The sequence below is a fragment of the Hippichthys cyanospilos genome, chromosome 4, assembly GCF_059441005.1.
Source record: "Hippichthys cyanospilos isolate Australia breed blue-spotted pipefish chromosome 4, RoL_Hcya_1.0, whole genome shotgun sequence".
NCBI lineage: Eukaryota > Metazoa > Chordata > Actinopteri > Syngnathiformes > Syngnathidae > Hippichthys > Hippichthys cyanospilos.
The window spans coordinates 15,285,748-15,312,274 of NC_142372.1; the positions used below are offsets into that span (position 1 = coordinate 15,285,748).

The window sequence follows — 26,527 nt, forward strand, 5'->3', positions numbered from 1 at the left end:
ACAAGGCACAGTTCCATTAGATGTTATTATGAGCTCCACTCTGCCATGTCTCTGCAAGGCAAGTCGTAGTGTTTTCAATTTCTATATCCCAATCAGTATCATAAAGATTGTGTCTCAGCACTGTTAGGCTTTATTGTCTATTATTGTAATGTAAACAATTTATTTAATTACAAATGTAAAGCATTATCTTTCTTCACTGACGAACGAGAAGAAATCACAGTTAAGAAAGTGTCTCACTGTGTAGCATTACGCGCTGTTTAAACAAACCATATGGGTTTACAGTAATCCAGAAGGCTGAGAGCAAAGTGAGTGAATGGCCAGATTTTTGACATGGGTGGCCCCTACGGATCAGACCAAGTTAAGGATTTAAAGAAAGGTCTGCATGTAGACTGGAGCACAAGGAGCCGCTCAACAGGATAGCGCAGTCAGGTGACAAATGGCGCCTGAGGCCAGCCAAGAGCCAGAAATGGCCTCTTAATCAATCAGAGGTCACTCGGGGGGCTCAGCCCAGGCTGCTCCCACCCTGGGAGCTAGCCATCTGATGGAACACTCAATGCCAAAGCATGGTGTACAATCTTTTCTTTGAGTTGGTCTACCACTGCTTCTGCAACTGTCATTAGTCACTTTTCCACCAAATGGTACGGTTAAGTGTGGTGGTGACGAAACAATGATGTCAGTGTGGGTAGAATAAAAGTAGGGACTGACAATTACAGTTTGGATTGGCACCTTTCTAAAATGCTTACCTCTTCTAGTCACACAATACTGATATTGGCATGCGACTTGTCGCAATGTTCTTACACTTAATTCCATTATGATTAGGGTTAATCAAAAAATGTTCAAGAGCTATGTACACAGTAGTACATGATAATAACTTGCTTCACTAAACACCGATGGATATGAAAAGGCTGATATGACATGCTCCAGTGATACAAGCTAATGTCCACTGATTCCATTACCGTTGATGGGACTGTCGCCCCTGCTAACATGGCCACCACATACAATATTCCCATGCATTGTGTTTTAAGGGAAAGTTGCCCCTGCCAACATGGCTGCCACAGAGCCACAGTTGTAAGCTGCCTCGACTGAATATCTGTGGCAAGAACAGCACAAACCACAAATACGTGCTACTAATGTTTGTTGATTGCAGCGCAGTGCTGTTCCCTGGCACTGAGGCCATTTGCAGCTAATTCTGGAACTGACAGACTTGGTCAGGTAATGTACATAAGGGACATTTTAAGTGGACTGAACGCTTAAATCTGGAGTCTGTTGGTTCCAGTCCATTAAATCCAGGTTTGACTGTACGGTATAATTTTCGGTGCGCACCACAAAGTAAGTCTGATTATATGCACAATGAAGGGTGTAGCGAACATTTCTTTACATCCAGAGGCATTGTGTTAAATGAGGGTGATTCAGTGCCTTGTTCGGGGCAACCCATCAGTAAAGGCAGACAAGCATCTTTCTAACAATTTCTTACAGATGAGTTACTGTCACCAGTCATTTTATTCCCAAAGCATTTCATTACAAATGAGAGCACCCTTAACCTGCCATGTACTATGATTATCTGTTGGGAAATAGTTGCAATAAAACCTCTCGCCCTGAGGTGCACTGGCCTCAAGCGTCTAACCCCCATCCTTGACACATGGCCATCTGCACTGGCATTTCTGGCAGTAAATAAGGGAGTGCTGCACAGGCCGGCCTAAGCTAAGGCCAAGCCCTTTGCATTCTCCTCTACAACCAAAGGCGCACCCTTGCACACCCCTTGGGGTTCACCGACACACTGCTAGTTCCCAAGGGAAACATGAGGCACTGGTGTTAGCAGGAGCCTTCTGTTCTTTATCTCTAGCCCCCTCACTTCCACCACTATGCTGCAATCACACCACTTTACTCTCCCGCCTCCGTTTATCCACCAACCTTCCCACCAAGTCTAACATGAAGAAATTAACCAACTGGTGTCAAACACTTTAACCTGTCTGTCATAGTAGTAACTGCAGGGGTTAAATCAAACACTGTATTGTAATCTAACAAGAAAATATAATGGCTGGTTGTTTTGATATTAGAACTCAGCTGTTAAAGTAGGGAGAAAAAAAAACACTGGCGTTACTCATTGGAACCCACTGATATTCTGTCACGTTGCCATTACATCCCCAGTAAAAGTGCCAATTCATTGGAAAAGGGGCCACTCAATACAGCCATCAATCACGGGACAGCCATCAATCCATATATCTATTCGCCCACCATGACACATTGATTGATCCACCATCACCACCCTCTCCCACTCATGGAGCTTCATGCTGATTCAGTACTCAGCAAGGGTACAGCGATGACACAGAAATAACCTCAGAGTGAGAGGAACATCGACAGAAAAGGGAGTAAAAGTCACAGGAATACAACACACAGTGCCAGTGGCTGATATGATTCAATACAAGTGGGAGACAGAACTGAGAACTCGACAATCGTATTGAATAAAAAGAGGAAGGGGGTGGAACGTGTGGGGGACAAAGACATGCAAAAGTGTCAAACTAGGATCGGGGGGCGGGGATCACCATTGCAAAGTTGTGTTTCCTCTGCAAGCATTCAGATGCAGATGCAACTTTTACATCTTACAATGGAGGCCGTCCGGAGTGTGGGAGTGTGTGTGCACTACTTGCGAGTGGGTGAGGACGATGGGGTACGCAAAAGAGATTCTAACACATTTGCAAAGCTGCATCTCTAGTGGGGTGCAAATAGGCCTCCATTGTGCCACCAGGCAGACGGCTGGAGTGACCCAACACCTCCAGTGATAACCTCACACACATAGGCGCACCTAATTTACTGTCATTTGCATGCATGTCGCCTGATGACTATGTAAATGTAGCAGACAAGAGAATATTCAACATTACAATGTTGACATTATAGCAATGTGTTGATTGTCATGCTCTGCAGTGCTATTGTCCTTTATAAAAGGACATTCAAACACTTTCAAGATCATTGTTCACACATTTGTCATAGAGCCGCTACTTCCTTATTTATATGCCTTTAAACAGGAGAACGGCCAGACATTTTTCAGTGTTTTGGGCGGATTACAACAACACTTCAGTGAGGGGTGGCCGTGTATGCACGTGCCATTAACACACCAAGTAAAAATTTTCCCCTAGGTACGGGAGTGGCTAGAGTGAGAGCCACTGCCACCCCTGGCCACCACATAGTTCCGTACCTGCATGCAAATGACCAAACGTTTTGACTAGTGGTACACGTACCTAAATTGTCATTTCACTGTAGTGTCATAAAATTTATGCTTGGTAACTGGTGAACACAGTTTATGTTGTAGATGCTCAAGTACAGTCGTTACAATGGCAAGCACTTTAGAAATAACAAATAGATACTCAGCTCAAATAAATATACCACTGCTTCAATTTTTTGGGGACAACAAGAAGGCTAAAACAGAAAAACACCTCAGCATTGAGCACTTATTGAATCTACAGCACTACAACAACAATACTTGTGAAAAACAAGGTGCTAATTAAACTGTCATTAAGTAAAACAAAAAGGTGAAGATATCATTCATACTGAAATGACAAAAATACACGTTGCATGTCTTGTTTTTTCAACATAACATGTTCCCGTAGCTTCGCAAACGTAGTGTCTAGGAAAAAAAGGACAATTTTGCAAACATTTGAAAGAAAAAACACATCTTTTTTTATGGAAGAAAAATCACAAATTGTTCAACACTTGTGATATTTTAATAAGGCTCGCATGAGACATACGTGTTTGTTATTGTTGTTACTAATATAAAAAATAACTTGCTTCTCCGAATACGTTGCCGATGTTGCCCGGGTTTGTTGATCTGCCTGTTATTGTTTTTCTAAGTTCTCCATCTGTCAATACCTCAGCTGCATTTGACTTAACCTATCTACTTATATGTTTGTTTTTGTTTGTTTTATGCGCTCTGTGAAGAAGTTGATAAAGTAACAAACAAGCTAAGGAGTACAGAGTATAGAAACCGTTTTTTTCAGTTAATGGGATTAAAAGAGAAATGTACAAATACTTTCAAATGTGCAAGAACAAAAATATATATTTAATTACTTCCCACGACTATCGCTATTTGCATGTGGTCAAATAAAGTTAAAGCATTATTCATATTACATCTTTATCGTAATGGTTGTCATCTTCATTTTGCACCAAACTTTTCCACAAGACTTTGAAAGTATACTTTCGCCACTTTCATGGTGCTTTGCTAAATACAGTAAGGGATTACCCCTATCTCTCCAAATCCAAACATTGCTAAAATATGTTTTAACTAAGCAGCAGCAGCTTGCTTGAGCCTCAAATAGGCTGAAATGAGTTTTAACTAGGAGCGGTTGCTGACTTGAAGTTTGGGGGATGGGGGGTGGGGGGCTTTAACACAAGGGGTGCAATAAGGGGTCACACAAGAGGGAGGAGGGGTATTTTTTTTCCTCTCTCGCTCTCTCTCTCTCACTCGCTGCCTCTGTGGCTCTTGGAAAGAGAGGAAGGAAGCCAGGAGCGAGGCAGAGAGGTCCAAAAGCGAGAGAGGAGGAGAGCTGGATGGTGGGGGAGGGACTGGAGCAAGAGCGCTCCTTATTGGCGGCCCGTGGATCTCTCCCTATGTGGATTGATCGAGCTCGGGTCAAATTACACCATTTGCCGTGTATTCTTGGTTTGTTTTTCTCTCAACCAGGAGAAGTTGGAGCTACGCGCGGTATCTTCGCCTCTTTTTTTTCTGGGATTACTGCATATGGATAAACAATAAAAAGGCTTTCAGATGAGGTGAGTTTTTTTTTTAATTTCATAAATGCATGCGCATATTTCTTCACTTTATCGCCAAGTGAAAGTCGAATCTGAACAGGGGAGACTGGAGGTGAAAACATTTCTCTGTGCGCAAACAATTGCGTTTATGTACGGATATATATTGTGGCGGGTCTCAAATTGCTTTTTTTTGAACGGCAGGCTTTGGACTGCAACCGCTCGGTTTCGTTTGGACGCGCTTTCTTTGCAAGGAATACAGTATTAACTTATTTGACTCTTTGTATTTGCATGTCACTGATTTTGTCATTTTTAAAGGGCTGGGCCAATTACGAGTATTTATGACACTAAATGATCACTCGGGAGTTGTAAGTGGCTTCGCTGGTGTTGCTTTTCTGAACACCGGTGAGTTAGAGCGTTAAACCTCTTTGATGTCGTTGTTGTATTAGAGCGTTAAACCTCTTTGATGTCGTTGTTCTATCATAATCATTGTGTAAATGTGTCCAAAGTTACTGGAGGTGCTGCTGCGTGGGTGTTTGAGGGAGGGGACCACAGTCTAGTTACTTCCCCAGAAGAGTGAGGTGATCGTGGATCTGCTTTGAGCATCAGTCGGCGCATCCAAAGGGGCCCTGGAACCAGGACTAAGAGTCCCGAAATTGTTTAGATGACGCGAACTGGATTTAACACGATAAAGTGAGTCCGAATGGAGCGTAACATAAGAAGAATCATACACACTGGGTCTATTTTCCCCCTTAAACGGATTACCAGAGGAATATTTGGACATTCGTGCGGATTGCTCCGTTCACGTGTGTAAGGTAGGTTACTTTGCGATTTAAACCAAACCTTTGCCGTTTTTCCTCTCATAATAGTCTCTATATAGAAAATTAACCTCAAAATTGGCTCCCTTTTATCTATTACTTCTCTTTGAAAAAGTACGCCTACGTCATTATGTCTTTAAAGAGATTGGAAGATTGTTTAACAATCTCACAGTATCATATTCATTCGTCTTTACTTGTTTCTTATTTTCATATTAAATAATGAAGGTGACCTAATTAAATATTGGCACCCTATGGCTGGTCGTGTTGCTTTTATTTCTGCCTCGTTTATTTCTCTTTATGGTGTCTTGAATTGAACATATTACACTTCTATTTCTCTGCCAGATAATAGAAAAGCTCCATCACTGTTCCCTCTCCTCTTGTGTCCCCTCCTCTTTGTTGTCTTTTGTACCCAGTCCCGCATGTGGACACTAAGGGCTTGTGAAAAGATTTACCACGGATGGAACTTTGAATGCCTTTACACCCCAGCCTGGACAATGCAAGCGTTTGTGGCTGCAGAGATGCATGGATTGTGTGTAAAAGTAATAGAAAAAAACTAGGCGCTTTGCCACTCATAAAATGATCAAATTAATTAACTCAGAAAGGAAATAGAAAATGTTGGCCGTGTTTGTTTAACAGGTTTATACAGTCGTTCATTTGTAGCTGAGTGAAGGATCGGTGTGGTGTGCTAAAATATCTGAAAATCTGCCATTTGCAAGAATTATGTCTAGGGATATGAGCCAAAAGAGCGAGCAAACTGCTTATTCTAATTCGATGTGAGCATTCAAAATGCTGAAAAGATTCAAGCATTCACAGGACTACCGTATTTTTTCCTGTTACAGTATTTCCATGTGAGAGAAAAAAATACCACAGTTTTGACAACTACGAACTTGATTTTGGCCAAAACCTTACTGGGGTGGAAGATCAGAACCAGTTGTGGGTTGGCTGACAGCTTAGCTTGTTACTATACCTCAACTCGGCTCGCTGGCCGCCGGGTCAGAATTCAGCAACCAGAACGTGCACATTTAACCTCCGCTACAACCAGCTGTAACCCGGAACAACCACCATTAAACCTGAGGGTCCTCATAGACGCGCTGAACTGCAGCTTGAAATCAGAATCATTCACTGGTTAAAGGACTGAATGAAAGTTGCACCAGTCAACATGTTTATATGGTTTGCTTTGTTCCTTCAAAGACCCTTTTGGTCACCCCCAAACGTGCTCTCCTGAGCACAGATAGGGACCGCGATCGGGGGTGGGGCATCATTGTATTGGTGTGGCGCAAAGCCCCCCTTTGTTTTCTGGTCACACCTGCAGCTAGGCCATTTTGTGCAAACTACTGCTGTGTGCAACATTTCGCCTGGTTCACTCTTCCTCTTGCCAAGGTTCACGAGAAAAGGGTTGGGGTTATTAATGTTAGCGTGCTCCTTCAAACTTGCATACCCAAACCTATCAAGAGTGAATCCAGGGTGTAGTACAAATCAGGTTAGGGTTGTTTGGGCTGGAGTGAATATATACTGTGAAAATAATCACTCCTGGGGCAGTAATGTGATCATACGGCTAATTTCTGTATGAGGTTAGATCTGGACACCCTTATTTCTGCTGTTTGTAGCTGTACATCCCCATCCCCTGCCCCCACCCAATAAATCCAGCGTCTTGCAGTATCTGCACATCCAAGCTTTCAGCCAAGATGTTTCCCTCGGTCAGTTGGTGATGTTTGAAGTAGACAATAAACCTCAACAAAGTGACGCATTCTTACGCTGCCGCAAGTAAAGACTCTTTGGGATTTAAGTGCTTGTGGCAAAGCACTCAGCCAATAGGAAACCAACTTCGGATGCTGCTACAGATGTACAGCGTTACATTTGGTTGACTGATTTATATTTTAATTTCTAGCTTGGATACTGTCACTGCGCCACATGGGTAACTGCAATTTACTCTGAAGTTTTGAAAATCGTTAGGGAAATATCCAATGCCGGAGCTTGTGGTCAATTCTGGTATAATAGAAGCAGACACCAGGTGTCCCCGGTTTGTACTTGATTTTTTTATGCCGGGCTGTATTTTGAAGACCTTGGATGATTTCATTTTCTAGATGTTTTCATTGATGTAAACTGGACTCAAAAGCGTACTATTTCCCTTCATGCTGTGTTAATATCCATTCATTGTATTTCAAATTGAGACACGAAATGTCACACGCTGCTGTTATTTGCCACTTCTCTAGATGAGGACCAAATTGGACTTCCCGGTAAAACTGCATCCAGCGGCACGGTCGAAGGGAGGTGGCGGCTGACATATGCCAGCGAAAGTGCGGCTCACGGAGAGAATATGTGTTAATCTGTCATTTTAGGCTCGTAACACTAAATCCTCAGCTTTAACTACCAGAATTGGGCTGGAGACCCCTTAGACCAAATCCACCCAAGCCCCACCCCCTCTGCTCTCATGTTAAACACTATGAGTTTGAGCCAACAATATCAGCGGGGAAGTGTGTGGTTGTGGGACATTTGAAAAGCCTGTAATAACAGAGGTAGAGCGCAGCAAGGCCGAATGGCAGCGAGTTGCGTGACAAGCCCAGCATCTCTGGGCTTGTCTGAGGCCTATACGTACATGCACACCACACACACTAACTGGAGGGCACGGACCAGAGAGTGCAAAGAAATAGTCAATAGAAAACATTCTGGGCTCGCTGGAGATTTAGAAGTAATTTTAGATCGCTGACCTCTGGGTGTCTTCGGTTTCTGTTTTACATTAAGAAAAGCCTTTGCATAGTACAGCGAAGCTATAATGGCACTGTCTTATAGTTCTTTTCCTGTTTGATTGCGTTTTTCGCAAGACTGGAGAAAGTATGTCTTCTGTTACCTTTGAGCGCATCTAAGCTTGGCTCCGATACAAATTCTACTGCCTGTATAATAGCAGCACAGAATTGATGTACTCAATATCTCACTTTAGTTACATTTAGTACAATATCTCCGCTTCCTGTTGTTGTGCATTTGGTATCTAATCCCGTCTCTGTATTGGCGTGAGTGTATTTGTTGATGAACGATATCTATGAGGTAATAAAAAGTACACCAGATGCTTTTAAGGAGCACTGATGCTAATGCTCTAAGGGAGGTCAATCATCACTTCACATTTCGATTAGGTTGCTTCATTTCTGTTGTTCTGCCAGACTTGGAGACTTGATGGTGTCTGTAGTTAAAGGAAATGCTCCAGAATCATCTGTTGGACCTACACTAACCTCTTTGACCCAAAACAATCTTTCTAGCTTGACAAAAACATCAAACTCCTCATTTCACTGTTGCAGGTCTAACATTTCTCATAATGACTTTGCTGTTTGGAATGCCATAGCGTCCCACTGAACACGCGATTGCCACATTGTGAATGACTAAAACACACTTGTAGACCAGTTCAACCTCACTTGAATCTCTCCTGGGTGACACACTAAGTTAACGAACTGAAATTGGATTATAAGTGCTTGGAAAAATGTGGTCACTTAATATCACCATGGCGTATTTGAGCCAGTTGGGTGAGATGAGATGACTCAAACACGGGCCATACGCGAAGAGGAAAAATCTGGCATGCTGATGTTTTGTTAGAGTTGGTCTAGTGTTACTCTGATTTGTCACTTGGGCGCCGAATGTACTGCAAACATAAAGTGGGCAAATTTAGGGAGGTTTCCGCATGACTGTAGCAAAACAGTGGTATGGTCTGCCCCGCTTCCTGTGCGGATCAATCAAAGCACTAATGGCCTGGCTCTGACAGACTGGAGCAGGTGTGCTTTGGGGCTAATAGAAAAATGAATCATTACTGTTTGTGTGTGAGCACATGCGTCGGGTCTTTGAGATACATTATGTGTAAGCATGATGATGTATGTGCTCCCAGTGGGCGGATCCCAGCATGCTCCCAGCTAATCTATGCCTTAGCCTGTGTGACGTCTTCCAGTAAATTGTTTATATCCGTTCAGCCTTTGCCCACATGAATAATTTGTTTGCCTTATAAATATTTGAAATGTACACCAATCATTTAGAGCCACAGCCTGCCGCTAAAGGCCTCCTGCACACACTTCGTACACACGAATTCTACCTACAATTGATAATATCATCGGAAGTATTATATCTACATTAGGATGGTAGTGGTGGGGAGAGAAAAAAGTGCACCCACCATAATTACTCCAATGTCAAAACAAGCGAGCATGGCTTTGTCCTCATAATACAAAGATGGAGTGAATCACTGCAGTGCAATAAAGCGCTTTGGCCCTAAGGAGAGACTGCAGCAGTAAGAGCTAACAGAGCGCTAATAGAAGTCAGCTAAGGTCACATGAGATGGCGCGCTGGTGATGGTGATGAAGTTGCAATGATCTGATCGGCGTTGAGCTTGGCCTCAGAAAGACCAATCAGAGCATAGATGTACAGAGGCAGCAGGGCCAACCGCGCTTCTACCGAGCGGACTTCCGTTTCACCAAATGCACACTGAGACACCACGCCGGACTTTTGGCTGACCTTCTGTTAGTTAGCAGATGCAGGGAGAGCTAGAATGGGAAATGTCCTCGCTCGGCCACCTACTAATGCTCAAGAGAGGGCAATGTGCGTTTCATGCATTGTCAGTCACTGGCCACATCATATAGGTGCTGTACTAGTTTTAACATGTTCAAATCAGTCAGAGATTGTCGTCACTATTAAAATATAATCATGCTTTACTATTAAAATATAATCATGCTTAACTTGTGTTTGAATACCAGCCAGCTAGGAATAGGCTCCAGCTAGCTTAAGACAGAGTGCTGTGCCATACATGTCTGATTTATTAAACTTTTGGAACTACATTTGTAGTGGTCTCTCAAGGCCTAGTTCATTGAGAGATCACTCAACTCTTTCAGTGCCATCTTTTGAAATGGTAATAACATAATAAATCATGAATTTTTTGTCATATGTTTGTTTTTTTATGGAGGGCAGCTGACACGCTTGACTAATGCGTACCTAATATAAGCCAATTGAGCACTTTAGTGATGATACAATTCACATCTACATAAAAAGTACCAAAATAAAAGGATACATTTTGCTAAGAAGTCAATAAAACAATTTGGCAATAAGTTGCTTCATCTTCCAATTATTTTGCTCTTAATTTGAAAAGAAAAATGTATTGGTTCTGTCGCATTGATAAAAAGCCGCTCAAAAACACTCAAATAAATAATCTCTTGTATGCCCTGGAGTGCCTTTCTGTACCATGGGGGGTATACGTAAGTGCTAAGTGTGGTTTTCTATTGGAACCCTGAGCAACAGTGATGTCATTTTTAATCAATGTCAAGTGGCAAAAGGGCTGCCCATTGAGATGGATAAATATTTGCTGATTTTGCTGTATAATTCATATCCCACCGCCTGTCATTGCTATGGTAGTAAGCTACACTGTCATCAGAGGATGGTTTGTAATATTTTGATAGAAGAAAAATGTTTTACACTAAAAGACAATTTAGTGCTGCTTTACTTTTTTTACTAAGCGTAGATGGTGTACATGCTGTATGTCTCCTTTGAGTAACAAAAGAATGTTTTTTTGTGCATGTCTCCAGGTAACATCTCCACTTGTGTGAAACAGGAAGTGTATGTGAGCAGCCATGGGCCACAGAGCCGTACTTCTGCTCAGTGAGCTGCTGCTGCTGCTGCTGCTAACAGCCTCACGCACTCTCCTTGCAGTCAGCTTCCCCGAGGACATTGCACCCCTGGATGTCGTTGACGCACACTGTGAGTTCATGCGCACACGCACGCACACACGCTCAATCTCAGCAGAGATGGGTCACGATTACAATGACAGCGTCGTCACTAAAAATGCGACATCAGAATGACCCCCTCATTGTTTTGTACCTGACATTGCTGCATGGTGCCTTTCTTTTATTCAGGATAAGAATATACACACACATATGCAGCATTAAGTATTTTCGGTTCGTTTCAATTAAGTTATAATGTAGAGTGACTTACTGCTCAAACAATTAATGACTAAAGATTCTAGCACTCTGAATAATAACATTCCTCAAATTGAATTTAATTCACAGTAAGTGCAATATGTGGCACTCAACGTAGTGCAGCGCTCCATCAAGGTTGAGCAATCTCATTGTCGCTATCATTAAGGTTCATGCGTTTCTACTTCAAAATGAGATAAAGTGATAAAAATCTTCCTTGGTCCATGGCCCAATACCATCCAAATCAGTGAGTCACATGAGATTAAACTGTGCACGCACAACATGCCTATATCAGATTTTCCATTTAATATACAGTAACAAACAATACATGTGCGCGGTTGCGTTTGCAGTTTCACGGAGATATCCCGTGTTCAGAGGCAGGCCCTCTGGTAACGAGTCGCAGCATCGCCTTGACTTTCAGCTGATGACCAAGATACAAGACACGCTCTTCATCGCTGGCAGGTATACTGAACACGCGCAGATTCTCCTTCACACATCTCCCTGCACCAATTCACTAACGCGCATCTTGGCAGGTAAACAGTGGCACGGAAGGCCGGGGGGTGGGTGGGGGCTCCTCTTAGTGTTATTGGATCTGTGGCTTGTAGGCCACCATCTGATGTATACGGTAGCTATTGATCCAGCAAAAGCATCTATCAAGTTAGCCTGATGCTCTGTCAGGGATTTCTTGGCATCTCTACATGTCATTTTAGTATTTATGAGCAGTGAGATTAATCTTACTACTGGCCACTAGTATTGTAGCAAGAAATCAACTTGACAAATATAGGATGAACCCCCCCCGCCTCTCTCCACCCCCGCGCACACACTACTGTAATCTCAACCATATGTATTACTGGGGTCAGGTTCTGTAAATCAAACTGCCAGTTGCTGGTGTTCACATATGTTGGCTGAAAGGGAAGGCTATTTTTGTTCCCAGCTGGGTGTTCCACACGTGTCATACCTGGCACATCTTCAAAATAAGGTGTGATGTCATGCAAAGTACCAAAGACATTACGGTTTTACAGCCCTACAAAAATTGTTTTCACCAAGGGTGAATTCTCAGTTTGTTTTCTTGAAAGACAAGCAACGAGAGAATTTTCCTCATCGCCCATTGAAGAGGGCTGCTTAACAGAATCTCATGTTACCACAAAACCAAAAGTTGTGTTTTGGGAGGCAAAGTAAGCAATTTGTATTCGAATCAATCACAGATGTGATTTTCCAAGGATGAGCTCAACTCTAAACAAAAAACACAACCAGGAAAATAATGCAGGTGAGCTTGCATCAGTGTCCCTGCAATTGTGCTAAATGAAAAAGCAGAATAGACTTTGGCACTCCTTGTACTAGTATATTTTGCGCAGGGTATTAGTTTCTAAGTTATTTAAGACTAAATATCAACCCAGGTTTACTACAAGATTTGTATTTCAATTTTGGTCACCTTATATAAATATCCTTTGTACTCATGTATCACTGAAATTGTGTGTGTTATGTTGTTGTCCACAGAGATCAGGTGTACCTCGTAAGTTTGAGAGAATCCTACAGGAATGAGATCATCCCTTACCGGGTAAGATTCTTGCCACAAGCTACTCATTTATACCACAAACGCGCACACACATGCAGCCATTCATCACTAACTTGGCTGGTATTAATATGAGAGTTGAATGGAAAGAGGTGTGAGTGTATGCGTTCCTGTTAGGGCACATGCATTTAGTGTGTTAATGCTTCACTTTTTGGTCCATAGAAGCTGACATGGCGATCAGGTCAGGCAGATAGAGAAATGTGTGCGGTCAAGGGAAAACACAGAGTAAGTGCAACTCTAATTCTGCCCCAAAACGGTTCATTTTGTGCTAGGCAATTCTTTAAAGAGCAACAACAACAACACACTCTTGGTGTTTTTAAAGGATGAGTGCCATAACTTCATCAAAGTGCTGGTTCCCAGAAATGACGATCTGGTCTTCATCTGTGGCACCAATGGCTTTAACCCAATGTGCAGATACTACAGGGTCAGTACACATGTTAATATTTTTGGTGATGCCTTGTGATACGTGTAGCTTGAGTTTTTCGTGACGAGCTGTCCTTCAGACGATGTTTTGGTTTGTATTGCAATAGGTTTCAAGATGTTTATTACCATGCCCACCTTAAAAAAAAGTGCACATTGTGTGTTTAAAACAACCTTAAAACAACCTCATAGCTAAGCCTTTCAGTCCACTAGCCTTGAGCTACAGTAATGCTAAGACATCGACGGTCTTTGGAAAAAATCACTATACCATATTGTGTTCTTCAAATTACTGATTATTTAATATTATATTATGAATAAAATGTTATGCAGAGTGATACATTTCGTCTTTTCCGTAACTTTTTTTTTTTAAAAGTTGGCTCGCAACAGAATGTTAAAATCACCATGAGACAGTACCGGTGTAATGTGGGTTATTGCTGCATTTGACTGGACTGTTTGTACATTTTCTTTTCCATATCTGCTCCTCCGTCTTTATTGAACGTGTGCGCTTGTACCTTCCTTCAGCTGGATAACCTCGAGCTGGATGGTGAGGAGATCAACGGGCTGGCGCGGTGCCCATTTGACTCCAAGCAAACCAACGTTGCCCTTTTTGCAGGTGAGGGTCAAATGCACAACCGCCTACTCGCAAGAACATGAGCGTCTTTCTGTGCTAATATGTTCCTACTTACACTCTTAATATTACCCCCGTGTTTTTGCTGCGGTACTAATATGCATGCAGGCGAAGGAAGTTGGGCCAATTAAAGCTTTTAAATGAGTGGGAAAAAAAGACAGCAAAAAGGTTTTGTAGGCCAGGTTTTGTTGATGGTGTTTCTTGTTTGTCTTGTTTTGTAGAGGGGAAACTGTATTCCGCCACGGTGGCTGACTTTCAGGCCAGCGATTCTGTCATTTATCGCAGTATGGGTGATGGATCCGCCTTGAGGACCATCAAATACGACTCCAAGTGGCTTAAAGGTAAGCGGGCGCCCTCACACTACATCTTGAGTCAACTGCTTCCTGGCGATACCACGGCATGGCATGGTGTGCGTCAGAGTCGTTGGGAGTTTGCGATAGAGAACTCCCTTGTCTTGCCAAACTCCTGGGGGGGGGGGATATGGTCTGCTCCCGCTCAGGCAATCTAGGTCACCCTCAGTCATATACAGCCTTGTACAAATCCCTGAAATATTCAACATGCACACTGGTGGTGACGATGCAAAAATACTCTCTCAACTCTCAGCTTCTGTTTCTTCCTTAGAGCCTCATTTCCTGCACGCAGCCGAGTATGGGAATTATGTGTACTTTTTCTACCGAGAGATTGCGGTTGAGCACAGCAATCTGGGCAAGGTAAGAACAGTCTAAAGGCTTCGTTTTACTGTGCGCAGATGCTGAATCCAAAAAAGGCTGAAAGCTCCTCAATTGCATTCATTTCTGACACAAATGGCCCGAGTGGCAGTGCCCGTTCATGCGATTACACTCCACTGCATTAGAATACAGCTGAATTCTCAACAGTCTGGGTTTGCTGGAAATGTTTGCCTGATGTAAAACCATTACACAGTCGGAGGATTTGTCTCTCAGAGAATGCGCAGTCCGTATCTGCCTCTCTCTCCATGCTAATGCACGGGCATTAGGATGTTCCATGTTCGATGCCAGCGTTAGATTTCACCCCGGCCCATCCCGAGCTGATCTGGCTGAGCTAGCCTGGAGGCCGACATCATTTTACGCTTGATAAAAGATTTCAATTGTATTTGTTCTGGAAAACACTTAAACTTTGATGGGGGTTATCAAATCATCACAATTTCCTGATAAGTTGCTAATATCGTGTCACGATGAAAAATGGTGAGGATGAGAGAAAGGATTTAACTCTTTAATCAATTCTATTGTGTTTCTTGGCTTTTTTTTTTAATTAGCTGGAATTCACAACTTTCTGTCATATTGCATCAAAAGGGTTCAATAGACGACAGGATGTATTTCAAACTGCATGCTATTATAAATTCAAGGCAATAACAATCCTCCTTGTCCGCTTGACAACACTCTGACATTTTGGGGCAACATTGGTGTCGCACTTCCTGTCAAAAACCAGGCCTTCAAAATAAAACCACACCAGTATGATAACTACAAACTTACAATTTCTGTGGCTCTGTGATCGCACTGTTTTTTGCTTGTTGATTGTGTGTGGCTACTAAATAACCCACCACAAGAACAAAATGTAGGGGGAAACTAAAGAAAATGTGGCGAAACTGTTTTTATACTGCATGGATTTATTTTGAAGGTTTGATTTGACTGGATATGTTATGACACCGATGTTGGCCAAGTGTTGCTGAGCAGTACTGGAGAGTTATGAATTATTAATATAAAGTCACAATTTGGAATTCACCTCGCTGTTTTTTGGAACTCTTCATACACACTTCCAAAATACTTGTAATGAAAGCACATTGATTCTAGGGAAAACTGAGGTTTCACTGTAAAGGGAACAAATCTGAGTAACCTTATGTGTTTTGAGATACTATTTATCGCCACTGCTGTGCCAGCTTTTTTTATAACATTTTTTGTTATAGCACAGCAGAATAGCTTGATGGAAGAAAGTGCTGGAATGCCATCCGCTAGCTTCCTCTCTGCATTCACGCAATTGAGCACACAACACTTGCTTCCATTAGGCCAGCTATTTGATGTGCTTTTTAATCCGTGGCCTCAGTCAGGGTGAGCAGTTTCCATACAAAATTGTAAGGCCTAAATAAAAGTGTATATTCTGGCTGTCCAAATTGAGCTGCAACAGAATGGAGAGCTGCATTATTTAGTGCACCCAAAGTGTTTTTAGCAACATTCACTCGGCCGAATTTCACTTCCTCCTGCCTCTATCCTCGCTTAAACTCTCGCTCCTTTTAGGTGGTCTACTCTCGCGTGGCCCGGATCTGCAAAAACGACATTGGCGGGTCACAGCGCGTTCTGGAGAAACACTGGACATCTTTCGTTAAGGCCAGACTGAACTGCTCCGTCCCAGGAGACTCTTTCTTCTACTTTGACGTGCTTCAATCCATCACTGACATCATCAACGTCAATGGCGTCCCGTCCGTTGTGGGTGTGTTCACTACCCAGATGAACAGGTGGGCAATGAGTCTTTTTGGTTGACGGATGAACTCATTTCAAAGATGGCAGGATCAAGGTGAAGTATGGACATTTAATCACTTTGCTTCTTCTCTGCAGTATTCCAGGGTCGGCAGTGTGCGCTTTTTCCATGGTCGACATAGAGAAAGTCTTCCATGGTCGTTTTAAAGAGCAGAAGACAGCTGACTCAATTTGGACGCCGTTTCCTGAGGAGAAGCTACCCAAACCTCGGTAAGGATCTTGGCAACCCTCCGAAAATATCAGCGTTGAAAACGGGCTGGAATAAACAATGATTGTAACCTTTCTGTGGCGTTTGACTCGGCAGCTGCTAATCAGCCGCTCTTTTTCTCAACCCATTCTTCTTTTGGTCTGGTGAAATCAAATATGTTATCCTAGTGAAAGACCGGGGTATTAGTCGCGAGCCAGCATACACACACTCACCATCTGCTGATGATTAAATAATTAACGTGACATGATTATACCATAATGCAGTTTAAACCTGTTTATCAAGTGTACAGTACGCTATTTCTGGGCATGCCCTGTGTCCAGGACAAAAAAAAAAAAAAAATCCACAAAGCACCTCATTTTCCTGGTGAATCATTAATGGCGTATAACCATGCATATTATGCATAGTTAATGTTTCCAGCAGAGGCCTTTTTTTTTTTGTGATCTAATAAGCACCTGCTCCCCAACCCTTTCATTTCACTTTCCATCCACTTCACGGCACATGATGATCATCCCCCTAGTGTGCAATGATCACATGAGCTGCTTTTTGACCTTTTGCCCTCTGTGCATGTGAACCCTCCATTTTAGACCCGGGGGCTGTGCAGGTTACGGTCCAGCTGCATCCTTTAAGAGCTCCATCGAGTTCCCGGATGAAACCCTGCAGTTCATCAAGTCCCACCCTCTAATGGACACAGCTGTGCCTTCCATCGGGGATGAGCCCTGGTACACCAAGACGCGTGTCAGGTAAAGATCCTAAATATCAGACTTGTGCACTTTAATCATGGTCTTACTTGGGTCATACTGATAATCGTTATCAGCACGACCCAAATAAGACAGAGAACTGTGCATTGATTTAGACGGTTTAAGTTATATTTATGATGACTGTTTTAGTTAATGTTTAACAATTTTATCATACGAACACTGTGGTCCTAGAATTATGTAATTTTAGCTCCTTAGCATTTTTAGAGCAAATGACAATGTTCACATTAGAGCGTGCAATATATGGAATTAATTTGATTAATTCATCATTTTTAAAATGGATCATTTTATAATTAGCTAAATAGTGAAAGAATCGGGGTTTTACACATGCTGGATGGGCGGTTTGCGAGAAGTCTTTGCAGTAGTTACTAACGACTTCATTGTGGCCTTTTACACAAGTTGTGAATAGCTATTTTTTGCAATAGCTATGAATGTTACATTTAGAGATGATTTGAAGTCAGCATATGTTGTTTTTGAATGTTTTCCACAAAATTATTATTTTTTTTTAAATCAAACTTTTAAGAAGTGTATGTTGGGATTATTCAATTAAAAATGTTTTTTTATTCAGAATGACTTTTAAAAAGTTTTATTTTCTGGACAGAATGCCTATCACTACCTCTTATCTACTGTAATAACAATGAAAATACATGTTAAAACTCAAAGTAATGCTGTGTTCACAGGAAAATACTCAACTTAAACTACTCAACAAACTGTACAAACTTTGAGTAAAGCAAACATAATATTTTATACTTACCATTACAACACTAACAGAATAGATCACTTATTGTTTCATCATATTGTTTGTAATCCAAAAATACTCTCGTGTCGGCGCATTCGCTATCGAGAGATTTTACAGATTATTTATTTGTTTTGTGAAAAATACATGGATGGAATGTGTTTTAGGTACAGGCTGACTGCACTGGCTGTGGACAATGAAGCAGGACCGCACAAGAACTACACAGTGGTTTTTATAGGTTCCGAGTCAGGAGTAGTCCTCAAGGTTTTGGCAAAGACCTCGTCCACGTCCCTGAATGACAGTCTGCTTCTGGAGGAGATAGACGTCTTCAACAAGGCCAAGTAAGGCCTCGTGCACTTTTCACCCACTCTGTCTTCTTTTGTTTTGTTCTCTCTTTACTTTTTCCATCTGCCTCATGGCTGAGGAGTCAGCAACTATTAAGCGGAGCTTCCTTCTGCTGATGGCGGTGTCTGGCCGACTTCAGTTATTTTCCGTTTATTTCTGTATTTGCACATCATCGTTTGCAAATGTCACATGTTAAAGGCCCGTTAAGCCGTGAGAGAAATGCGTATCCACCTTGTGATTAAATCTTTACTGAAAGAGCAGGCACTAATCTGATGCACTTTTGATTTCCTCTTACAGGTGCCTGTCTAACCACGATGATGATAAGCGTGTCCTGTCACTGCATGTGGACAAAGACGCGCACAGCTTGTACGTTGCCTTTTCAAGCTGCGTCATCCGAATCCCCTTGAGTCGCTGTGAAAGGCATTCTTCCTGCCACAAGTAAGTGATGCCCAAACGCACACTGAAAATGTGCTTTTTGTAGCAGTGCATTCTGCAGTTTTGCATCTTTACTGTTGTGTTTTGTCCAGTGAATGTCATAAATGCAAGGATAATAACTTTGCCCTCTATAAGGGAATTAATGTTTAGCAAACCACACCCGATTGCTGTGTTCTTCCTAGAATGATTAAACGTTTCCCTGATTTGTGTGTGTGTGTGTGTTTTGGATCAGGTCTTGCATTGCATTACGTGATCCCTATTGTGGATGGAGGCCTCAAGGAACGTGCGAGAGGATACAGCCTGGTCTTTTGTGAGTTCAAGCACCAAATTTATCACAAGATGCCTTAATTAAAGGCGAGGTGATAGATATTCTCATTTGTCTCGTTTTCAGGACGGGCTATGAGCAGGATATTGATTTAGGAAACACAGGCCATTTGGGAGACTGTCAGGGTAAGAGTCATCTTCATACCACTTCATCTATCCTCTGACACATATATTCAGTACAGACAGACACACACACACACACACACACACCCGAGCAAACAATACAACCTCATCTGCACACCCACACCAGTATTCACTCCAGTAACTTGTCCATACATACTTGTAAGTCTATGTTTGGTATTAACACACACATCTACATACAAGCGAGTACATGGCTACTTGTAACTAATGCCGCAAACATGGACGTATACATTCAAGGGTCATGCTCAGCTGGCCCAAATGGTAGAGGTCTTAGTTATAAAAAGTGATGGCCAAAAAGGCCACCATTACGTGTTTTTTAAATACCTACCTTCTCAAATGTACCAACTGACCATGACCCAAGCTGAACCTCAGTATTGATCAGAACCAGAGGACCTTCTTCAGAAAGCTAATGAATGACACTCAGTGAGTGCTTCATGTATTTTCTTCAGTAGCACTCAGAGGGATTTTATTTTAAACTTCTGAATTCCCTAATAATAATGTATTGTGCTTTTGAATTCTTTTAGCATTTTTGGGCACTACAACAGCGCCAGATTACAAATCATTTGGCGACCCTACCTCTGGTTAGTTTGATCTTTTACTCAAATGGTTGATTTTCCCTTGAGTTCAGCATCTTTAGCCCTGTCTTGGCACCACTCATTCATTGTCATGTTTTACCAACAAAACACCTCCCGTGAATGCGAAAGTCACCCGCTTCATTTTAACAGCCACAAACCAAACCCATTTGCCAGGTCACATGACTGCCTCACTTGTCACTCATCACTTCTTGTTGCGATCACTTCCCCCGGCATGCTCACCCACCAATGCATCCGTACTGTTCTCGACCGACTCCTCTTTGAAACTCTGTATCCTCTCTTTTGTCCCTACCAAAATTTTGTCGCAAAAATGTTGAAGCCTTTTCATGATTTACTCTAACTACTTTTCAAATTCTCATCGCCCATGCCTGCTAACAGGGATGATGACAGAATGATTCACAAACCATTTGTTAACAATTTGTTTGTCACCACAGACATGGAGTTTTCATCAGCACCGGTCACTGTCCCGCCCAGTGGGCCCATACCTCCCCCAGTACTCATTCCCACTCAGAGCCCCAGTTCTGGGCCCGCTCCAGAGCTCTACGGCTCGGGTTTTGTGCTGCAGGATGACCCAGCCACCTCTCATTCTTTAGACTCTCTCCCTGGGGGGCAAGAGGGTAAGGCCCGCAGGGAGCCAGCCAGCATGCCGCATTGATCTGATAGCTGCCCACCGCTGACAACGCACGCCGAGGCTCACATGTGCAAACTCTCACATCCGCACTGTGGCAGCTATCTAGAATAGATTCAAGCGCAACCTTCATGTTTCATCTTCTTTCGATTATATTTCACTATTTTCCAAGCCTTTCTTCTTTTCTGAAAATGATCCTTTCACGTCCAGCTAACCTTAGCTCTAGTAATAGTTTACCCTGGCTGGTAGATGATTGGCTGGGCCTGCACCGCCACAACCCAATGTTGGCCGCACAGTGGGTGAACTAACTCTTTCAATGTCTGTGGGTACTAACAAATCTCCTGTAGAGCATCGACTGATTCGGCCAGTGGAACAAAAACATTGCTCCTATTGTTCCTCTGACCAACTTGATTTCTTGGTCAAAACGGTTAATTTTGGCTTTCAGATGATCTAACCCTTTGGCGCGCATGGATCCAGGACACCTTTCTTGAATTAACAAAACTCCAATAGGGATGGTGGAATGTATATGGATGCCCTTCTATCTCTACCAAAAATCAAGTCTTTTTTTCCTGATGTGTTTTGCAAATGACCGGGTACATTGTCTGAGGGGAGATCTGAAAAAAGAAACTCATGCACAGTTGTGTTTGAGCACAAACATGCACATGTCCGCTGGTGAATTGGGAGGGGATGGGGGTTGAGGCGAACGCTTCACTGGCTACTTGACTTATCTCCGCGGGAGGTTAACTCGTCCTTATTGTTTGTTTGCAGGTGTGTGGGATATCCAAGCGAGCGAAACCAGTCAAATGGTCCACATGAACATCCTCATCACCTGCGTGTTTGGTGCTTTTCTCATGGGCGCCCTACTCGCCGGCCTGATTGTCTTCTGCAATCGGGAATCGTTCATGCGAAAGCAACGGCGTGTCCACAAGGATGCAGAATCTGCTCCCTCCTGCTCGGATTCTGCCGGAAGCTTTGTTAAGCTCAACGGCCTTTTTGACAGCCCCGTAAAGGTACAACTGTTTAGATAAAGCGCTGCCTTGAGGTATGACAGACCTGCAATTTTTTTTTTTACTTTATTTTATTGTTTTTTTTTAAACTCAACATATCATCACGACAAGCCGCAGATTGGCCAACAATGAATACATCTTCAAAAAACAGCTTTTTATTGCCACTTCCAGTTGGGTTTACTGTCAGATCATCTGTAATGCTACGTAGCACCTATGTTGCGCAGCAACGCATGTAGACAGACAATGTAACAGTACCTAGTTATATATTCTTTACCCTTTGAGCAGGAAGTGACATGTATAGGAAATCTGACAGTCTGTCTAAACATTTCACCAACTTACAATTTAATTCTGTCGTTATTGTATGTTTTAAATTAGTGCTCTGTTCCCTTAAAATACACATTACATAAACTATTGCTATCTTTCGGAGGAAAGGCTGAAACATATAAAAGGCAGTTTCATTCATTTCATTAAGGTAAGAAGATTTGAATGTTTTTGGTTAACTAGCTCGTATGGTCATGGAATCAATTCAACTCCTATCTCAAGGCATTACTGTTAATAGAGGTATTAAAACACTTCAAAAATATCCTGACCGTTTGATTGTTCTTGTGCACAGGAATACCAGACCAATGTGGATTCTCCTAAGCTGTACACCAACCTGTTGAGCAAGGACCTGAAAACACCCAACGGCGACACCAAGACAATGATCCTGCGGGATGGTTGTCCGCCCCCCGAATTGGCCGCACTGCCAACACCCGAGTCCACTCCTGTTCTTCAGCAGAAAGGCTTGCAGCCCATCAAAAACCAGTGGGAGAGGGATCACAGGAAGATCAGCGGCCCCCGCAAAGAAAGCAACTCAACGGCAAAGAGTCCTCAGTTTCTCCTTCCTTCGCCTGGTCCTCCCAAATCCAACTCCCACCACCCTCACCTGGCCCTGGGACATTCTCACATCCCCAGTGCCGTCGTCCTGCCCAACGCCACCCATGACCACCCCTATCTCGACAATGGAGATGATACTCTGCCACACCCCTCTGAGAAGAAACTGAAAAACCCGGAAACAAAAGCAAGTAGGAAAGATCAGAAGCGGTCAGTGGATGCGAGGAATACACTCAATGACCTTTTAAAACATCTCAATGACTCGGTGGCCAACCCTAAGGCTATTCTTCATGAAGGACCGGGGCCCCGCTCTCGACAACACCTCACACTGGAGCCCATGGAGGAACTGACAGAACTACCTCCTCGGGTCCCGAGTCGCGAGGCCTCCTTGTACTCGCCTTCCTCCTCCCTGCCAAGGCACAGCCCGACCAAGAGGGTTGACGTCCCCTTGTCCACCACTCCCACCACACCAACGGGCAGCCTAAGCATGGGGGGAACCTTGGAGAGGCCAAGAGGAGGCTATCAGCTTCAACGGAGTGCTTCTCATAGGCACTCCTTGTCCACCTCAACCAATGGGGTGACTATGGGGGTATCTGTGTCCCGCCAACACAGTATGAACAGAGGGGGATACATGCCCCCGACGCCTCCCTCCAGACTAGATTCCCATGTTGGAATGATGGGGGCCGGAATGCACTCGCCCAACCCCCCCTCTTTATCCCGGCAAAGCAGCTACAGCGGGCATGGCTCACTCCCGCGTACGGGACTCAAAAGGACCCCATCCCTAAAGCCAGATGTGCCCCCAAAACCAAACGGCTTTTCACCACAGACTCCACAGATGCGAGTGGTCAATAAGTACAGTTATTAGAAGAGCAACAACACTTGGACATGAGCTCTTTGCCTTGACAGTTCCAGCTTTGAGCCCGGATGGCTCGGCCATGGATCGGGTTGACCCCAGTGTGTATTTGTGTACCAACCTGAGGTGTGCGCCCCTTTAAGTGATATGCACATTGACTCACACTTCAGTTAAAAGGGAAAAACAAATCAAATGTGTGGCCAAAGATATTCCTCCGATGTTTTTCATGACCTTGATTTCCATCCTGCTTTTGTCATACGGCAGACAGCTGTGCTTTGGTGTTTTCACATGTGGGTACACGGATCGGGACACCAGTTAACGCAGCGTCTGTTTGTGTGTGAGGTACCGGGTTGGAAACAGTGGAATACTTGAAGAATGACTTTCATTTTTCACTGCCTTTGAGCACTGTCTTCCCACTAATGTGAACTGAACAGAGAGGTAGGCCATGCTTTTGCTTGGAAGCTGGCACAAGGCAGAGGAGAATAAACCTAATGCAGGTTCAAAATTCAACGATTACAAAGGCAGCAAGAATTCAAAAGAGTGTAAACGACGATCTGTGTTTTGACCGTGTATGTTTGCATCTGTGTAGGCTGAGGGGATTGAAGGGTCATGTGGCGGTAGAACAAGCGTAAGGCCTTCGCACTTCAGGAGCGGTGCCATGCAAACGACGCACCTTAAAAATCCATCGAAGACCTAAGTCACTGTCTTAGGCTGAAATGAGTTGCTTTGGTCTTGTTTGACCTATCTTAAACTAAGCCTAAAGCATTTTTGTGTCATTTTTACAGTGTTTCAAGGTGAGAGGTTTGGGCTACTTTTAAAATGGTCACACTGGGTTGTATACTGGGACAGGGACTCTTAACTCACTGGGATATCCTCAATACTTTTTGCTGCTATTGGTTTTAGACAGGTGTGTGTGTTTGATGCATATAGTAGTGTACCAGAGTGGGATGACCCTAATATGGGTATGCACATCTTTTTTTTTTTTTTTTTTTGAAGCAAAGAGTAGCCAACAGGTACCATTTCAACAACAAAACACACTGTTAAGACTGATTAATAACCTGACTTCAAACCTCTATTTGCTGGAACCATACTGCAGAAAAGGTTTCTTAATATGTAGCAGGAATGCATAATTTTTCAAAGGAATTTGTAACACTGATGATCCCTTTTGAGTATGAATTGGACAAGCTTTCCCCACCCTAGAAAATGCTTTCGGACGTTTATGCTGATTACATTATTAGACTGACTTAGAAAAAAAAATGTGACTTTAGAGCTCATTTTACCTCTATGTTGGTCCCAGCCCTTGTTATCAGTACAGCTTCCCTGTATGTGGCCAGTGTACAATCAACACAACATTTACCAATGTGTCCAGATAAGTCATGCTGGGAATGACAAGATTGTGTATATACTTAAATACTATAAATAATGAGTACGCATATTTTTAGGCAAGTGAACATGAATCTGTGCATTGTGTGCCTTATTCTCACAATTATTGACCACAGTACAGTATAATATTGGCAATGTCAATGGTTCTTCATGTGTTATTGTCATTTACCATACAAATAAATAGGCCAAAAAGTGTTAAAAAAAAATCTAATCATAAGTGACACGCATTCCACTTATGGTCATACACAACAGTTTTAAAAGGACAGGCATTGCTGATGTTGACACAGATGTGCCATGCAGTGAATGTATTTTTGACAATGGGATGTAGGCTGTTTAGACCTTGCACTGTGGACCAGTCAGCTCAATCCAGCACAACCTGCCCACAACCATTGTATTAACACGGTGTGCATGGAAAACCAGAACCGTTAGAGTTGGTTGAGGTTATGCAAAATGTCAAATAGAATTCAGTTTTTATTGGCCTGTCGGGATAACACAAGGAATGATTTCACTTCACGATCTACATGGATGAAACCTAACTTAAGTATCAGCTGCCTGTTTAGCCCAAAGCCACATTTTGTTTACAAGTAATGATTGTATGTAAAGACTTCTTTCTGCCTGTCATCTAACCAGTATTTGACCCAACCCATTCGACATTTGCAATCTGACATACACAGACATATGTTCAACATACATTGCTTAACTGCCTTGTACATTGCAATATGGATTCTTTCTTCAGTTGCAATCTAAATTGAAGCCTTTAAAATTCAGTCTAAGCTCTTTTTATGTGCAGAAAAAAACTGTTACGTTCATGTCATTTAGATTTAAATGCTGTGCAACCGATGCAAGGCCAGGTGTATATATTGGATCTCCAGAGTATTTGAGTGTGTAGATAATGTTTTAAAGATGTACTGTGAAAGTGTAAATAATAATGGTCTTTGTTTCATTTTTTTTTTTTTAACACGGCATGTATAGTTGAAATAAAACATTACTGCACAGAAGTGAAATGCAAGGAGTGGTTTGATCATTTTTGGTTTGATTGGTTAGCAGCACTGCCTAAAAGTTCTGAGGTTGGGGTTTTGAATGTATGAAAGACCTTGCCTGACTCTATGCAGGGAGTAACAGCGGCTTAATGCAAGTCCTAAATGCACGTTGCCCCATCAGGGCAATCAAGAGTCCTTAGAATGATTACGACTCACTTTGGGACTATTTTTAGAGCAAGGTTGTTTTGAAGTGTGGGGCAAGCACAGGCTTAACCACACCAGAAAGCATGTGGGAAAGTTTCCAAAATAGAATGTTCCTGTAGACACTAAACATCTGGACTAACTACCGCTCAGAGCGAAAGATCTAAGCCACTAATGAGCTGTGGAGGAATGCATACACACCAGCAGATGCATTCATTTAAATGTGTTCGGCATAAACATCGAGAAAACCGAAAACTAAGGTGAGACTACAGATATGGAAAGATAAGATGTTAACAACAAATGAGAAAAGGGGGATAATGGAATCAAAATCTCAAGTGTGTTAGTGTGGGAAATTGGAAGTGATAAACATCATATGCCCTGCTCCTAAAGATAAGATCGACTATATACAGTACTTTAACGCAACTGTAATTCTGAAGCACAAAAAAAACAACGACTGTCTTATA

The 26,527-nt window shown here is 42.7% G+C and overlaps 1 protein-coding gene across 5 annotated transcripts; it reads left to right on the forward strand.

Annotated features, from left to right (window-relative positions):
- The first annotated feature begins 4,541 nt into the window (after window positions 1–4,541).
- On the forward strand, window positions 4,542–25,886 carry sema6d (semaphorin 6D). 5 transcript variants are annotated; one of them, XM_088413277.1, is made up of 21 exons: window positions 4,542–4,764; window positions 5,250–5,555; window positions 11,105–11,276; window positions 11,842–11,953; window positions 12,989–13,049; window positions 13,227–13,289; window positions 13,387–13,488; window positions 14,007–14,097; window positions 14,334–14,453; window positions 14,734–14,822; window positions 16,362–16,579; window positions 16,680–16,811; window positions 17,394–17,549; window positions 18,468–18,641; window positions 18,943–19,083; window positions 19,313–19,390; window positions 19,472–19,530; window positions 20,070–20,126; window positions 20,573–20,755; window positions 21,535–21,776; window positions 22,387–25,886. In XM_088413277.1, the coding sequence occupies exons 3-21, from the start codon at window positions 11,150–11,152 to the stop codon at window positions 23,509–23,511; spliced, it is 3,330 nt and encodes a 1,109-aa protein (XP_088269403.1). In that variant the 5' UTR covers window positions 4,542–4,764; window positions 5,250–5,555; window positions 11,105–11,149; the 3' UTR covers window positions 23,512–25,886. The 5 variants fall into 5 exon arrangements, with proteins under 5 accessions (XP_088269403.1, XP_088269402.1, XP_088269405.1 ...); XM_088413276.1 differs by lacking the exon at window positions 5,250–5,555; XM_088413279.1 differs by lacking the exons at window positions 5,250–5,555; window positions 20,573–20,755.
- The last annotated feature ends 641 nt before the right edge of the window (window positions 25,887–26,527 follow it).

What these genes read in the sequence shown, in the direction of transcription:
- sema6d (XM_088413277.1), top strand. Translation starts at nt 11,150, where the DNA reads ATGGGCCACAGAGCCGTACTTCTGCTCAGTGAGCTGCTGCTGCTGCTG. An exon ending in ACGCTCTTCATCGCTGGCAG is followed by an intron (nt 11,954 to 12,988) that starts GTATACTGAACA and finishes TGTTGTCCACAG; the next exon opens with AGATCAGGTGTACCTCGTAA. An exon ending in AGCACAGCAATCTGGGCAAG is followed by an intron (nt 14,823 to 16,361) that starts GTAAGAACAGTC and finishes CGCTCCTTTTAG; the next exon opens with GTGGTCTACTCTCGCGTGGC.